General features: G+C 41.0%; 1 protein-coding gene across 1 annotated transcript in view; it reads right to left on the bottom strand.

The window, feature by feature from the left end:
• Window positions 1-16,156, bottom strand: part of SLC24A4 (solute carrier family 24 member 4) — a 124,873-nt gene that overhangs the window by 14,801 nt on the left and 93,916 nt on the right. The window contains exons 10-12 of the mRNA XM_038405878.2: window positions 14,672-14,814; window positions 9,008-9,177; window positions 6,953-7,097 (exon numbers count right to left, since the gene is read on the bottom strand). Coding sequence (XP_038261806.1) covers window positions 6,953-7,097; window positions 9,008-9,177; window positions 14,672-14,814 — 458 coding nt within the window. The remainder of the gene's footprint in view (window positions 1-6,952; window positions 7,098-9,007; window positions 9,178-14,671; window positions 14,815-16,156) is intronic.

Raw genomic sequence — 16,156 nt, 5'->3', positions numbered from 1 at the left:
ATAGAGACTTTGCTGAACATAGAGGCTTTTGAAACTTAAGATTGTAACTCATTTGTGTGTATATGTTTACCTGCTTTCACCTTGTAAATAACTCTGTATCCTTTTCCTAAAAAAGAAAAGGAGTACTTGTGGCACCTTAGAGACTAACAAATTTTAATTTTTTTTTTAATTTGTTAGTCTCTAAGGTGCCACAAGTACTCCTTTTCTTTTTGCGAATACAGACTAACACGGCTGCTACTCTGAAACCTATCCTTTTCCTGTTTCACAAATCTGTATATAGTTTATTAATGAATTGGCTACAATTGTCTTTGGTGTGAGATTTAAAGTGCCATTGACGTGGGGTAAGTGACTGGTCCTTTGGGACTGTGAGTAACCTGAATATTGCTGTGATTCTTGATGTAAGAGACGATTTATCACAAAGGTATGCTCACCTGGGTGGCGAGACAGAATGGAGTACCAAGGGGACTGTCTATGGCTCCATGTTTAGGATCTTATAGTACCCGAAGAGTTTACACTTGACAATTGGCTGGCAAACTCTAAGTATAGAATTCACAGCCAATCTGGGGTTTGTGCCCTGGCTCCTAACACTCTGCCCTGAGGCTGGTCCTCACACTCTTGAGTTGCTGCAGGCAGCAGTTAAACATGGAACTCAGTTTTATCTAGCTGGGATGGGCCAAAGGCTGTGATGACACTGCCAGGAGTCAAACGCACTGCTGCAGCTCAGGTATTTCAAACTTGATATCTAGACCATTGAATCATTTCTTCTGGGAATGAAGGAGGAGTAAGTAAGTAGGAAGAGTGTATTATTCAGTGTATTACTGTGTAACTTAAATTAGGGCCTGCCAGACAGAGTCAAACCAATGGTCCATCTACTCTGGTATGCTCACTGACAGTGACTTGTACCAAATGCTTTAGAGAAAGTGTCAAAACCCTCAGAAACGGACAGTTATGGAGGGAGCTTCTTTCTAACCCCAGGCAGTTAGTGATTGAAGCTGGAGTCTCGAAGCATGAGTGTTGACACATCTAGTAAATGTTTATCCCAATTGGTGATAAACTGGTTGAGAAACAGGAAAGATTTTGTAGACCTTTCTGTAGACATTCCTCTGTTTTTGTTTGAAATTTTGAAACTTGAAAAAAAAAATGCTGACCATCCCTACTCTAGTCCTTTTTTGAATTCTACCACGCATTTTGCTTCAGTGTAACTGGTGGCAATGAATTCCACTGGTTAATTATAAAGTGGTCCAGATCCTCAGCTGGTGTAAATCAGAGTAGCTCTACTGATATTAATCGAGTTGTGCCCATTTACATCAATTGAGGAGCTGGCACTGTCGGTGTGTTTGTTTTTTAAAAAAAAGTGTTTTATTTTATCAGTTTCAAAATTTGTTACTGTAACTTTTTAAACAAAACAGTCTTTTTCCACTAATGAAAACAGATTTTAAGTTCCCTATCTTCTGAGTCCTAATTATGCTTTATAATTTACAGCTGAGATTTAGGACTAATCATCATCAGCAATATTTAATTCAAATTTTGATCTTAAGTCATGTAGTAATGAGGAGTGTACAGCCCCACATAGGAGCTCTTGTACTAACCCAAGCAAGAAGTATAATTCTGCAACAAAATGATGTTATTCTCAAGGGCTAAGGATTGATTGGACTAGTGTATGAAATTTAGTGTATGTAAATTAGCCAATCAGCCTAATTTGTTTTTAAGAGTCTACTGCGTGCTAGGCACTTAACAAATAAATATGTTACAAATGTTACATCCCTACTGTGGTACCGATCATGGAAGCCAGAGACAAAATCCAAAAGGTTCAGACTAGAGCTGGTCAGGAATTTTGTGTTTGAATAGTTTTTTTTTAAATGGAAAATGTTCTTATTCAGAATTTCAGTTTTTCAGAGTTTGATCTTTCACCCTAAATTGGAAAATTGTATCCAAAACCTCAAAAGTTTCTGTGGGATGGAAATTTCTGTTTTCCCTGCCAGTTCTATTTCCAACAAACAGATCTTTATTACAGCCTCTCAGAGATCACCCTGCCTGCACCACGACTGGACCCAGCATGTTACACTTCAGTGTATGCCATGACTGGGTATCTTAAAAGCAGTGTCCACTACAATGAAGACAGGTCCCTGATGTGAAGAATTTATCTGAGTCTACGACGACAAATTCTGCTGACCATTACACTGGAGTTACTCCAGATCTACAAAGGAGGGAATGCAACAAAAATAAAGAAGTTATTGAGTGGAGATGCTCAGTATATCTGTTAGTTCCACTGTTTGGTTTTCCTGATTACTGTCTATTTTGTTACCACTTCTTTGAGCAAAGAACAGGCTTCCTATAGCTTTTTCTTTTAAAGAGATGGATACAACATAAGTGCTACTTAAAAGAAAGTCATAACCTGTTTCTTCTCCATTGTAAGTCCAGTCACAACAGGGACCAACATCTTTCTTACCAAGTAGGAGGACAATTGGCAAATGCACACATTTTCCTGTCTAATTTATGAAAAATCAGTCTATATTTTGAATCATGTGAATCGGCACAGACATCTGTGCTGTGATAGAGAACAGCAATCCAACGTCTGATTGCAAACAGAGGCACATATGCAGCCCAAGAGGGAAACAGAATTTTCATCACAACATATTACTTTTAGGTATCTTTGTCTTGTGGTTATAGCTCTGTTCAGTTGGTGGGTTACCAATGGAATGACCTAGAGCAACATCAAATCTGCAAGTTTTTGTTCCAAACTATCTGTTTTTAATGTTCTTTCAAGATGCCAGGGCCATAAAATAATGGGTAGGATTTGCTAACCTCCTTGGCCAATAGCTCTATCTTTTTAGTTCTGGAAAAAAATTCTTATCTTCACAAACATATTTCATTATAGTGAATTTAGGACCACCCTGTGCAACAAGGAGTTCTCAATTTCCATTAAGTCAATGGGAGTTCAAAACATGTGGCTTGAAGATGTAGCAATAAATGGGATTTAACTATGTGCTTACAGTTAATCATGTGTTTAAGTGCTTTTTCTGAATCAGGGCTCTAATAGGCAGCTAAGCTGTGCAATGGCTCATACACATCAGCTCGTTCTCAAGATATGTCAACTCAATCTCATTCTGATGTACTCCAGCATTTCTTAACAATGCTGCTCCAAAGGATTCACAAGGACACCTTCCCTACAAGGTCAAGCGAGTCATCTCCATAACTGTATACCTGGCCTCCACCTGCCCAGGAAATGAAATAATCCTATGGTCATTCCTCAGCTTAGTCTCTTCACACTTAACACTGGGCACTGCCTCGAAAGCTTATGCTCAAATAAATTTGTTATTCTCCCACAAGTACTCCTTTTCTTTTTGTGGATACAGACTAACACGGCTGCTACTCTGAAACCTGTCATTCCCCTCCTTGATCATTCTATCTTAAATGGGCACTGACAGACCAGCGGGGATTCTTTCTTTAAAACTATCCTGAGGAACAACAATTTATTAGTTTGTGCACAATCTACAGGGCTGAGCTGACTTTAAATTCTACTTTTAAAATTATGCAAAAAGAAAAGGAGTACTTGTGGCACCTTAGAGACTAACAAATTTATTTGAGCATAAGCTTTTGTGAGCTACAGCTCACTTCATCGGATGCTGTAGCTCACGAAAGCTTATGCTCAAATAAATTTGTTAGTCTCTAAGGTGCCACAAGTACTCCTTTTCTTTTTGCGAATACAGACTAACACGGCTGCTACTCTGAAACCTTTTAAAATTATGTTATTTAACAACCCAGGTTAAATAAAAGGGATTTAAGTAGCTGTGATCTCGGGGAGGGGAGATATCTTTTTTCTTTTTAAACTTTTATAAACTGAATTTTTTAAAAAAAAATTTAATGATAACAAGGCTTTAACTGGGTAAGGAATAGTGTCCCTAGCCTCTGTTTGTCAGAGGGTGGAGATGGATGGCAGGAGAGAGATCACTTGATCATTATCTGTTAGGTTCACTCCCTCTGGGGCACCTGGCATTGGCCACTGTTGGCAGACAGTATACTGGGCTGGATGGACCTTTGGTCTGACCCAGTATGGCTATTCTTATATTCACGTTTTTTAGCCCATGCACTGTTTACTGTCTACTTCATATTAACCAAACAGCAGAGTGTCAGATGAGCCTCAGCTCTTAAAAGCTAATTGTCCAAATGTTAACCTGCAGATCAGGAGAGATCAAGGTACTCTTTTTAGGGAGAACTGTTACTTTTCCATACAAGCAAAAGTCAAGATCTGGTAGTATAATAATCTCTTCCACAGCAGCTGCTGCTGTCGTCTTGCGTCTCGAGATGGGCCTGAAACAAACCTGGAACCTCTCTGAAATTTGGGGTGTTTGAAATTCAGTCTAAGTCTCAAGCTACAAAATCCAGGCAGGATCCCTCTCCTTTTACTTCCAATTCCCATGCCCGAAAGCCTTAGTTCTATGACTGAATCCTACCATTGAGGGGGCACCACACATAACAGGGAGTAGATCTTTAAGACAATACATTCAAATGCAGCATTACTCTGAGGTAAATTAGACTGCACTAACATGTATTTCAGAAGAAAGATGTTCTGACAAAAAAGTAACCATGGTGTGTAACTTGAAGAAGCAAATCAAAATCAAAAAGAGACATGACTCTAGAACATCAGAAAAAATGTTTGGACTGATCCTTGGCCATCTTAACTGGGGCTCTAAAAAAAACCCAAAAACTTTTTAATTAAAGTGAATTCCCTACTTTGCAAACTGCAAGCACCTAGCCTGGAAAGTCCTTCCAGTGTCTATTCTTCCTAGAGCTCTTTATAGTACAGAAAGAATACATGAACTTCTGATCTTTAGAAAAAGTATGTTCCTTATTCCTGACCTGAAAATGCATCAAAAGATAGACAGAAGGGATGCAGGGAAACTGTCTGAAAATTACCTTTCTCCCTAAAGCCAATTTCAAATGTCAGATTTTTTTAGGCTGTTGATTGTACCATGGCTCTTAAACAACAAAGCATGGTGTTGTTTCTTTACATTTTCCCAATGTTATTGAAGTGGGTGCTTTCGAGAGCAAAAAATAGCAGAATTCTCCCTCAGAGTATGTGAGCTGAGCAATGAGCATCCAAGCAATAGATAATCATCCCCAGACAACAGGGGAGTAAGAAAAGATGAAAATAATGATGAGGATTTTAAATATCTAGTCCCTCTGCTCTTATGTAAACTCTTCCAGTTCTAGATGAACTTTTGCTCTATTGTAGTCTGAAGTGTCTCATCACCTATTCCACTCCGGCCTATTGGGCCTTAATTATCTGAAAAACATTCTTAATTAAAATCAGAAAGACTGCCTTAAAACAATGCCAATTCAAAACAATGCCTCAGATCAAACCCTTATGCTACCATGAATACTGTAGAACATAGGAAGCCTTATTAGGATCTCTTCCCCCCTCTCCCCCCATTTACAATCAAGTCTCCTGGGTACTGAACAAACCCAGAAATGATAAAACTTCCAGCCACCAGAGGAGTGATTTATGTAGTAGTAGTAAAACTTTAGGCTCTGGGTAACATTTGCCCTGTGCTCAGGTTATGCTCTGTGCAGAAATATGAAATGCAATATGGGACTGTGGTGCTCAAAACAGAACTGGTAGCAAAGAATGTACTGAAAATATCTAGATAAAAAATTATCTTTATACACCTGACCATTCACCCTTGTGTTTACAATTATCTGTGTAAATTTACAGTGATTTCAAATTGTCACATTAGCATGGTCATGTGCATCCATATGTGTAAATAAGCTCAATTTATTCTGCTGTACAAACAGTAAAAAACCTCTGCACAAATGCACTCGTTTGTTGCCAGCAATCCATCTAACAGGTCTGTTTCTTTAACAGATCAATTGTCTACCATGTTTTATCATCACAGGAGAACAGGTATTTATTACATAATGGGTTCCAATAATAGTGCACACCGCAATAAATGTGAAAATATATAGTTTCAACCAATCTTTCTTCACACATCATCTCTTTCAGTGGGCTCCAGTATTTCCTAAAATCAACATTTCTGCTTTGATCATTAACACTTTAGAAATGGCATCTCACAGAAATCAAGAGCATTCTCTTCTCTTTAATGCTCAACATCTATAATTTGTCCTTCAGTTTCAACAGGAGTTAGCATTATTCTTCATTGTATAGAAATGTTTTCTGCTGTTAAACAGCTGTTGTGCACCACCCCAGATATGGCTACATTTCAGTGGCAGGTTAATTAATTCCTGCTATATGATCTGTAGAGCATTTTGAAATGAATCAACAGACTCAACATATAAAGTCCTATGTAAATCACCACGATAACACTTTCCTTGTATATAACCCCTTTCATCAGAGGATTTCAAAGTGCTTTCAAAAAGTGGGTAGTATTAGTCACTTTTTATATATGAGAACCAAACACGTATATGACCAGGAGGGCCTGTGTTTCCATTTGTTATTCTGAACTTCCTTTTTAACTCCTTTTCCTTCAAGAAGTCTTTCTGCCCTGTCATTAACATACATGTGTGCATCAGCTTACTCTTCATCAGGAGGCCAGTGGAAATAGTTCATTCCAAAGCTATTATTGGGGGTGTGCTGATTAGATTGATCTATGTAGGTTATGTATTTAGTCCCCTCTTCCAGATACCACCATTATACATCCAGCCCAACCGTGGAAAACTCCAAATCAGTCTTGAGGGCTTACCCTAGATCTCCACTCAAGCAGCACATCACAGTTGGAAATCAATGGCCTGAACCTAACAATGGCTCGTTCACATTTAATGTGACCTCCAGCTGGGTTTTATTGTCATTTAACTCTAGCAAAACAATTTCAGATCAATTGCATAGTTCCACCTGACTGGCTCTTGACTTTCTCTACAACCCATTTTTTGGCATTTTAATTCTGTTCTGTTGTTCATTGTTTAGCACCCTCATTCTCTTGAAGATCAAACCTGCCTGGTGGTGAAAAGGGAGACGCATTGTCATGCTCATTCTCCTCCTCTTGATTTTCCACAATGATGTTCCCATTTTCAATATTTTCATGTTTCCCATTTTGAAGCGTTTTGCTCATGCCATTGGTGGAGTGGATCAGTCGCTGACGCTGCACAGGAACACAGACCAAAGAAACCAATGTAATCTTTGAAAAACTCTTAACTTTGCTAATCTTGTTCACCTGGTCAGCTCTGTTCTTTCAAACCCTACCACTTTGGAAGCCCTGATCAAATTCTCAAATGAATCCTATTTTAGCACAGAGTAACGAACATGGCTCATTTGGAAGCATTTCTCACCTATGGCTTCAGGCCTCAAGCTAGGAGTTGGGCTCATACCCAGTGGTGATGCTGCAGTGCTGTACTCCCGGGACTGCTGCACTATCAGAGATGCTGTCCTTCAGATGACACATTAACTTAGGTCACTTCTGCCCTGCTCCAATTCCTTCCCTACCCCATCCCCCACCCCCCCCAGGTAGAATATAAAGATCCTGGGACACTTCAAAAGCATGAGGATTAGCCCTGCAGCATCCCTGGTCTGATTAAACATAAGGGTTTGCCCATTGCTTTTGTGGAGCACATGTTGCTATGCTCACTGCACTACAGTAGCTACAGTGGTTGCTATTCAAAATAAATATTCACCACATGATGAGAGCTGAAACACTGCACTAATTCCATACAGTTTGGAAAGGCATGAGCTGTGCTATCTTCTTAGGTGGAATGACGCCATAATTATTGGCAAGTACTGTCTTTTTAATAGCAGCTGCTCCAACTCACCTGAAAGTGCTTTACCATACCTTGAACATCAAAGGTGCTGCCAGCATGTGAAACAATTCTAAGCCTAATGTAACTGAAAAGGGAACTGAAAGTAGAGAGAACTCAAATCCACAATACATTGCCAAAACTTTGGTGGTTTGCATACAGTGGAACTCACATCCAAACCATCTCTGGTTTGGGGTTTAGTTTTGTAAACTAAAAATACCAGCTTTCTGGCCATTTCACTATTCAAAAATACTTTCTTATGGATCAGCTAATTGGCTGGAAAGCAATCCAGTTGCTACTAAATGGTTTAGCTGAACTTCTCCCACTCCTTGTATTGCACCAGAGAGCTGACTTTCTAAAAACATATTTGTGTATGGTTGTTAGTTGGATTTTCCCCCTCCCTCACCCAAACATGCCAAATTTCTGCTAAACTGCCATGGGCTGTTCAGTGTTCTATAGTCCTGGAAGCTGCGTTATCTCCCCTATGTTACTGGAACTTACAAGAACCTATTTTTCCTATACTTGTAAATCCCCAAATAAAAAGCCCTTCACTTGGACTTCAAGTTACTCAGAAATAAAGGATGAAATCCTGGCTCCACTGAAGTCAATGGGGTTTTGCCATGGACCTTGTCGTTTGACCATTCTCAGGACTTTTGCTGCAGGGTTGTGAAAGACAGTCTTTTGTGGTGACAACACGTTCACCGAGGGCTAATCTGAGCCTGTCTGAAGAAAACGTCCCTTGTGAAAAGTCTGATCTGCTTTCCCCTTCATTATATATAACTCAGGACTGTAAAGGTTAACGCATTAGGCAAATGTCTGATGTTATTTGAAGCTCTGTCCAACTATTAAAAAAAGTAATAAGGTCCTATGGTTGATCTATTATGTTATCTTCCCTCAGTTCACTACTCTTATAAGTGCTCAAATGCAATTCCGGTGGCTTAAGGGAAAAAAATCCATCTTCTTCTAACAAGAGGAGCTTCCTAATCTTTACTCCCCTTGTAGCTTCAAGGGCCCCTCTTCCATAGTGACCTACCCTTCAGTGAAAAGGGCTTAGTATGACTCCTATCATCCTATCCTAGGCACCAATCATTATAGTCACTAGAAAGTGACTTAAGTCTCCGCTGCCCTAGGAGTTGAGTTGGAGAGTCAACTTATGATTCCAATGCCAAAAGCATCACTATAAAAGAATACTGAGTGGGAAAGTGGTCCTTTGGCAAACCCCCTTCAAAGCACTCATTTGTTATTCTCTTAGTGAACTTACCTCGTTAATAATGAGCCTGCTTGCCATCCGCAGTCTGGTTCTGGGTCCAAATTTATTTGTAATCATTATTCGTAAGCCAGCTTCAGGGAAGCGGAATTTTGGGGGACTGGAGCAGATGATCTCATCCACCATTACCACAGGGTTTTTGCCATATTGCTGCTTTCCCTTCACTAGTGATCACAATGCCAAGAGTTAGTTGGGAAATTCATTTCACCAGGCTTCCCTTTGCCTAGAGTTGCCTCATTGTGACTCATGCAGGGGATCACATTTACCTGAATCCTTGAATTTGCTAGCAACAATCCCACAGTGTTTCTTGAGCTGCACAAATTTGATCATCATTGGGTCTCCCTCTCTACCTGATTCAGATCATGTGTTGAAGGGGGTTTTCACTATCTTGAGTGGAAATAGGTTGGTATGGGTCTCATCTAGCCATTCATACTGGGCCACCATTTTTCTTTGTTTAGAGACCATCACCATTCATCATGGATTAGCAAGCTTTGCACAAACCACCCACAACTGAGAGAGCATATACAGCTCTTTGAAAACGGTAATGCTATCCAGTTTAAGGTGCTTAGCAGCTGTGCAGTCTGTTGCCTCTTCTAGAGGCCTGTTGGAGTCCCTTAGTGTTAGGTTCCCAGTCTCTGCAGAACTTCAATTTAATTGAATAGAATATTATCAATATCTTTAACAATATGGGATTTCAAACTATTCAAATTTAACACTATTACTTCGGGATAATTGTTATAATTGATCCTTTAATACCAAGGAACTTTAAAATTATACAAAGAGTTGTGGTACGGTATTACAATAATAAAAGGCACTATATTATACTAGGAATCAATACAAGTGTAATCAAAGGCTTCTTAAACTTAACAAATCCATGCAAGTATTTCCATAAATGCTACAAACTACACATAGCAAACACAGCAAGGCTCAGCAGACAGGAGACATACCCATGTGCAGTTAGAAAACAGGGCAAGAAGTATGCATGTGATTGAAATGAAAATTATCCCCTGAGTAAGGGGGTTGGGGGAGAGAAAACAGCATTCTTTACTGCTTGAGTTTTTTTTTTTTTTTTACACAGTAGGTTACTTTCATTAAGAGTAACAGAATTTAGGAGGCAAAAGTGAAAGACAATCATTAGTGCATAGTTTCAGCCAGGAAGCAAAGGAAATCTGGGAAAACATTCAACTCAAACAAAGGAATTAGAATTGATCTGTCATATAAATGCATAGAAAGCTACGTAGTTACTGAGCCTACATCTGTTATTCACTCCAGTGATTAAATATTTTTGTTTTTTTAGGATGAGGTCAGTTTCAACATACATGTGCAAACTACATCATCTATTGCAGCTCTGCAGCTTGTAGCATCTTCTAACACATACGTTTTGGGATCTGAGAACAGATCCTCCCATTAACATTCACCCCCCAAAAAACCCTGGATGAGATTGTAAATCACCAACACACCCCTTTACCCTCCTGTGCTTGAGCCTCTTGGTACTGGTGGAGGCAGAATTTTACAAGACACTGTTTTGTGTTTCTTTAAAATGAGGCTTTTGGTGAGGGCATAGTGCTCACATGAGGCACATAAAGATATCTTAAAGTTTCAGAAGAAAACATGTTTTACTCAGAGGATCAGTTAAGTAGCTTTGGCCTTGCAGTTTAATGTACAATGAAGGATGAAACTAGGAATAATTTTGTTTTGGGTGAAGGTAAAGCAGGAATTATCCTCCCACTCCCAATATCTTCAGCCAGATTTAATGGAATATTGCAGTGGATGCAAAATAAGGAGCAGTGCTCTTCTGAAGGCTCTTAGGAAGTGATTGCACTGAGGCCATTTTTCCTTTGAAGCAGTGTATAGCCAAGATAGCCTGAACACTCACAGTTGTGATCTGACTCATTTAAAGGAGACTCAACCATAGCAGCCTAACATTTGCTTTAGTCGAGAAAAGAAATGTTTGACAACAATCCTGGTAAAGAAGAAAGCCCGGACACTTTGATTTAACGCAGTCTTGCTAGACTAGCAGCTCTCAAGTGAGTTTCTCCAGTGATGTTTCCAAAGCACTCCTTGATCACGCAACTTGTCAGTGAAAACAACATGGAAGCACTGCAGTCACAATGGAACTAATTCTAGGAGCACTAATGAGATTGTGGCAAAACATGCTCAGGTCAGAATAGGGTGACCATATTTTCCCTTTGGGAAAATGGACACGGCTCTAGGCCAGCCCAAGGGTCCTTGTCCCCACATGGGGCTGGCCGAAGCCCCCTACCACCTGCCTGCATGGGGCTGGCCTGGCCCAAGCCGCTCTCCCAAGCCCTCCTTTCCTTCTGCTCAGGGCTGGTGTTGCTGCTCTTCCACCTCCACCCGCACATTCCTCCATGCCCCACTAGGGATTGCGATCCACTTTTTTGGGGCAAAACTGGGCATTAGTCCAGTTTTCTCTTGCCAGTTGATGATCAGTTGGCAAGAGAAAATGGGACAGATGCCCAGTTTTGCCAAAAAAAGTTGGGATAGCTGGGACAGGGCTTAAAAAAAGTGACTGTCCCAGCCAAAACAAGACGTATGGTCACCCAAAGTTGGAAGGACCTTTGATGAATTACAGGGTAAAAACCTCAGCATTGAGGTACAGTGCACAGATTATGAGTGTATGAATTACTGCAGCCCAAAGGCTGACAGCACATTTATTCTGCCTGTTTTTCTCTTCAGTCTGATTTCATTTGCTTCTGGAGACACATGGTCCAGCTCCATATGGTCCAGATGGGTTCCATTTCACAAAATGGCATAAATGTTTTTTACAAATAAAGGAAAAGCACTTTCTGCAACTCCTTTGTACATCCTGCAAGGGAATATCCTCCAGCCATGGTATTTTCTTTTCACAAAAAGGCAAACTTTCTGCTCATCACTCAGGATCTGATGCAAAGCATACTAGAGTTAGCGGAAAGCCACTTGTTGACTTCAACAAGCTTTGGATCAAGCCCTGTGGCATCTAACCTGTGTTCAGTACAGACTCATATAACACACTCTTAGCAAGAGTTTTCTGTTACCAGGGAGGAATCAAACCCATGCCATCTGAGGGGAATGTGGGTCAATATATATAAAAAAGCCCAGAGCACTGAGCACGGTGCTTGTACTTTTAAAATGGGAGCATTAACAGGAGTACAAATCTTTTGCCTTCACTTCTGTGTATAGAACTCGTCCTTGAAATGGAATTTTTCTCAGGGTGAAAAGCTCTCTGTATGAAAATCCATTAATGGAACCTTTTATGTTTCACCAGTGGAAGCTCTTGAAAGTAACAAAACATATGAGCATCAAGGGCAGCTGCACAGTATGTGAACCTCCCTTTTATCTGCACCTACAGTAACAGAATTCACATAACCATTATGAAGAAAGAACCTCACTGAGAGCAGCTGTGAGGTATCTATGGTCAGGAGCAGATTAAGGTCAGATCCAGCCCACTGAACCCTGGGGTGGTGTAGCAGTGGATTCTGAAACTTGCTAGCCACAAGTAGGAGGCAAGGCAGCAGGCCAGCTGATGGCAGCCTCCCTACGCCCACTCCCCTCCCCTCCCCCACATACCTGAGGACTGCTGGCAGTACCTGAGGAAGATGGAGTTCAACTCAGGAGGAAGCAAGCCAAGAGCAGGCCAAGGCAGAGGCAATGTAAGGTCAGGGCAAGTTCTTGCCCAAGAGGAATGAGGTGTAGCAGGCAGCCATGTGACTGTCTTTAGGAGAAGGATCTTGTTGCCTGATGCACAAAGTTGTGAGGCAACCTGGATGAAGCACCTCACCCACTACCCATCACAGTTCCTTCTCTGTCCCCTCATCTCTATCCCACTCATGTTTTCTCTTCCTCTCACCCGAGGCAGGTCCACTTCCTTCCCTTTGTCCACTGTCCCCATGGTAATGCCCATTCCCACACTATCCCACCTCTGATTTCTAGTGGTGGTTTTGTCCCTCCCATGTGGTCTCAGATTGTGGTAAGAGAGGGAGACTGTGGCTGGGGATGAGGAAGGGGAGAAGCGTCAGATATAGGGAGGGGGTTGGCCTCAGATTTCAAGACAGCAGAAAAGTTGAGAAGAAATCTGTTGTGGGGACAGTTTGAAGAGAATGAAATTTGGGTGGATCTAGGCTATTTTTAGCCTCCTTATGTAATGCCTCTGAGAAACTCTAAGCATTTTACAGACATTAATTAGTCCTCCCAACATGCCCATGAGGCAGATAGGGGTAAGTAACTATTCAATATTATTAGCCCCAATTTACACAGTGGCTAGAGAAATTGAAGCTTAAAAAATGTGTATGACTTGGGTAAAGTCACACTGCAAGATAGCATCTGCACCAGAAACAGAACTCAGGCTTTTCAACTTCTAGGCCTGCATTTTAACCATCTCCCTGGTGGAGCAGACCAACCTCAATGTCCCTTGAAAGGACTCTGACCAATTAAGTGATATGCAGCACTGCCCATCTTTTTGTCATATAGGAAGATTATTCTGTAATCCTGAGTAAATCTCCAATGCATCCAAGAGAGAATGGATAGTTCACTATGCAATAGCTCTTCTGTTACCTGAAGATCCAACATAAAGAAGAATCATAATACTTGCTACGAAGTGATTTTCTCTTAATCATGCCATGGCTTCATATAAGAAATGGATTAATTTATTTGATTACTAATATTTATACTACAATAGTGCTTATGACCCCAGCTCAGACCGGGGCCCCATTATGTTAGGCACAGTACAAACATACTGTAAAAAAAGACAGTGCCTACTCTGGAAAGCTCCTAATCTAAATACACAAGGTAGAAAAGGGGAGGGGGCATATTCATACTGCAAGTCTGCAGTGAGGTGGATTGACCCAAAATGCATTGGGCAAACAGAGCCTTAGCCCACCTCTCTTATAACACTAGCCACCCTTTACAAATGCTGCCCACATTTCAAGGAGATGCAGCTTCCTGATACTTGAAGTTGCTTGCAAATAATGAAGCAGCAAGACCTGACTAGCCAGGAAGGGCTCAAGGAGTGAGAGGGGCTGAGCCTCACAGGCAGCAAGGACTTGGCTCTTCAGACAGGAGGGGATATAAACAGCAGACAGAAGGAAATGTAGCAGAGTTGAAAGATTCTAGAAGAACAAACATGCTGACTCTCTCATGCTGAAGTGGCAGCAGGAAACCATCTTCCCCTTTCCCCTCCCCCTCCCCCCCCCCACTTTCCACATCTGTTTAGGAACAGACCTTGCTGTCCTAGTATTCAAACACAACTGCATATTAGGATGGTTCCTTTTGCCATCCTGGCCATCGCACCCCAATGCAAGTTTCACCTACTGCCTGGAACTTAATTCTTACACATCTTAAAGTGAAAATTACCTTCTGCATTCACAGCAAAGAACATATTTCACTTATGGTTTTATAACTCATTCTCCTATTCCTGAACCAAAGAATAGAAGACAGCAATGCTGCAGGTGTACAAAGTAGCATGTTTCCATCACCTCTAAAAGGAAGTGTGATTCTCAAAGGCTTGGCTGCACCAAATTTGTCAACTTAGCCCAATAAAAATGTCATTGTCCTTCTTGCTTAAGGTTGATCATCATCACCATTTTGATCACCATTGGAAAAAACCCCACCTACACTGTATGTCAACTCTTTCTCCAACTCCTGTCTGCTCAGCCTTACCTTTCCACAGCAATGGCATGGATGGGTCATCATAGCTTATGTCATAACATTCATTACCATCTTCCAGCTCATTGCTGACTGTGTTGCCATTCCCAACGTTCATGCTTTTGATGGTGAACAACTTTTGCATCTTCACATTGAACCTGAAAGTGCAAAAAGATGGGTCTGAGACTGCTGGATTGTTGGAATACTTCTCCAAACTCCCAGGCTGATGCAGTGTAACCCAACCCACAAAGATTATTTTGTGACAACTAACATTACACTAGGAAAAGCCAAAGAGCATCAAACTCAATACTGCAGGAATGACTAAGCTTTGCCCACCTGAAGGCCATTTTATCAATCTGATAGAAGAACAAGGACTGCACCTAGCTTGCAGGCTGCAGAAAGCAGATTTAATTCAGAAATACATTCCATGGAGGACATTTAGCTCAAGGTGAAGCATTGCATGCTGGAAACGAAGCCTCAGAAATCTTCATCTCTATATCGAAGAGCATGGCTGCAGCAGCATACAGAATAGTAATTGGTCCCCAGGACAAGTTTTGGACATGCTCAATCCGCATATGGGATCTTGAAGCACATCCTCTGTATACTGAGAGGTTTCAGTATATACAAGGGGCTCTTCTGTCCCCTAAGAATTTAGTTTGTTCCACCTCATGGGACATTAACTTTATGGGGTTTCTAAAATGTACTGTAAATATACAAGCAATTAGATTTCAATGGCGTTCATTTAAATGTATGTCACACACAGACATCACATTGAATATACCCCTTCATCTTAATAAGGGTTTCACCTTAACCTCTTCACGTTCTGCAGGCTGTAACAGTACCATTACACAGCAACTATTTTTAAGACATCAGTCCTGAGCTGCTCTTCTCCTTCCTTAAAGGATTACCTCCTTATCTCTGAACTCTTCTGAGCAGCTTTCTGATTTAAATGCCACCATTGAGGAAGTCATTTAAAATATTTATTTCACATTATAGTGCATGTTATCACCCTTTTGACAGAACTGAGAGGGAAGGATTTCTGTTGCAGTGAAAACTGCCAAGCAATGAGGACTTTATTTCCTGGGGAAAGAGGAAAATAAAGCCATAATCAGGCTCTGCATTGCCAATGAGCTGCTCCAATGCAGATGCAATGTCTTTGGGGGTTGGATTTATGTGCTGGGGTCTGTCTACACTGCAGTCAGGAAGTGTGACTGTAGCATGTGTAGACATACCTGAGCTAGCTTTAATCTAGCTAATGTAACAGTAATGACAATGAGGCAGCTGCTCGGCTATCTGGGGTCCAGGTGGGCAGGACTAGCCTGTACTGCCATGACTTCACTGCTATTGTTACTTGAGCTAGCTATGATCTAGCTAGATCAAAGCTAGTTTGGGTATGTCTACACGTGCTCCAATCACACCTCCTGATGGCAGTGTAAATATATCCAAAGACATACTCACTATGCAATGGACTTTTCACCAATGCTGTGCACTAGCATACAA

Source organism: Dermochelys coriacea, chromosome 6, assembly GCF_009764565.3.
Source record: "Dermochelys coriacea isolate rDerCor1 chromosome 6, rDerCor1.pri.v4, whole genome shotgun sequence".
Classification (NCBI taxonomy): domain Eukaryota; kingdom Metazoa; phylum Chordata; order Testudines; family Dermochelyidae; genus Dermochelys; species Dermochelys coriacea.
The sequence above is the reverse complement of the archived record's forward strand: the minus strand, read 5'-3'. Positions and strand labels throughout refer to the sequence as shown.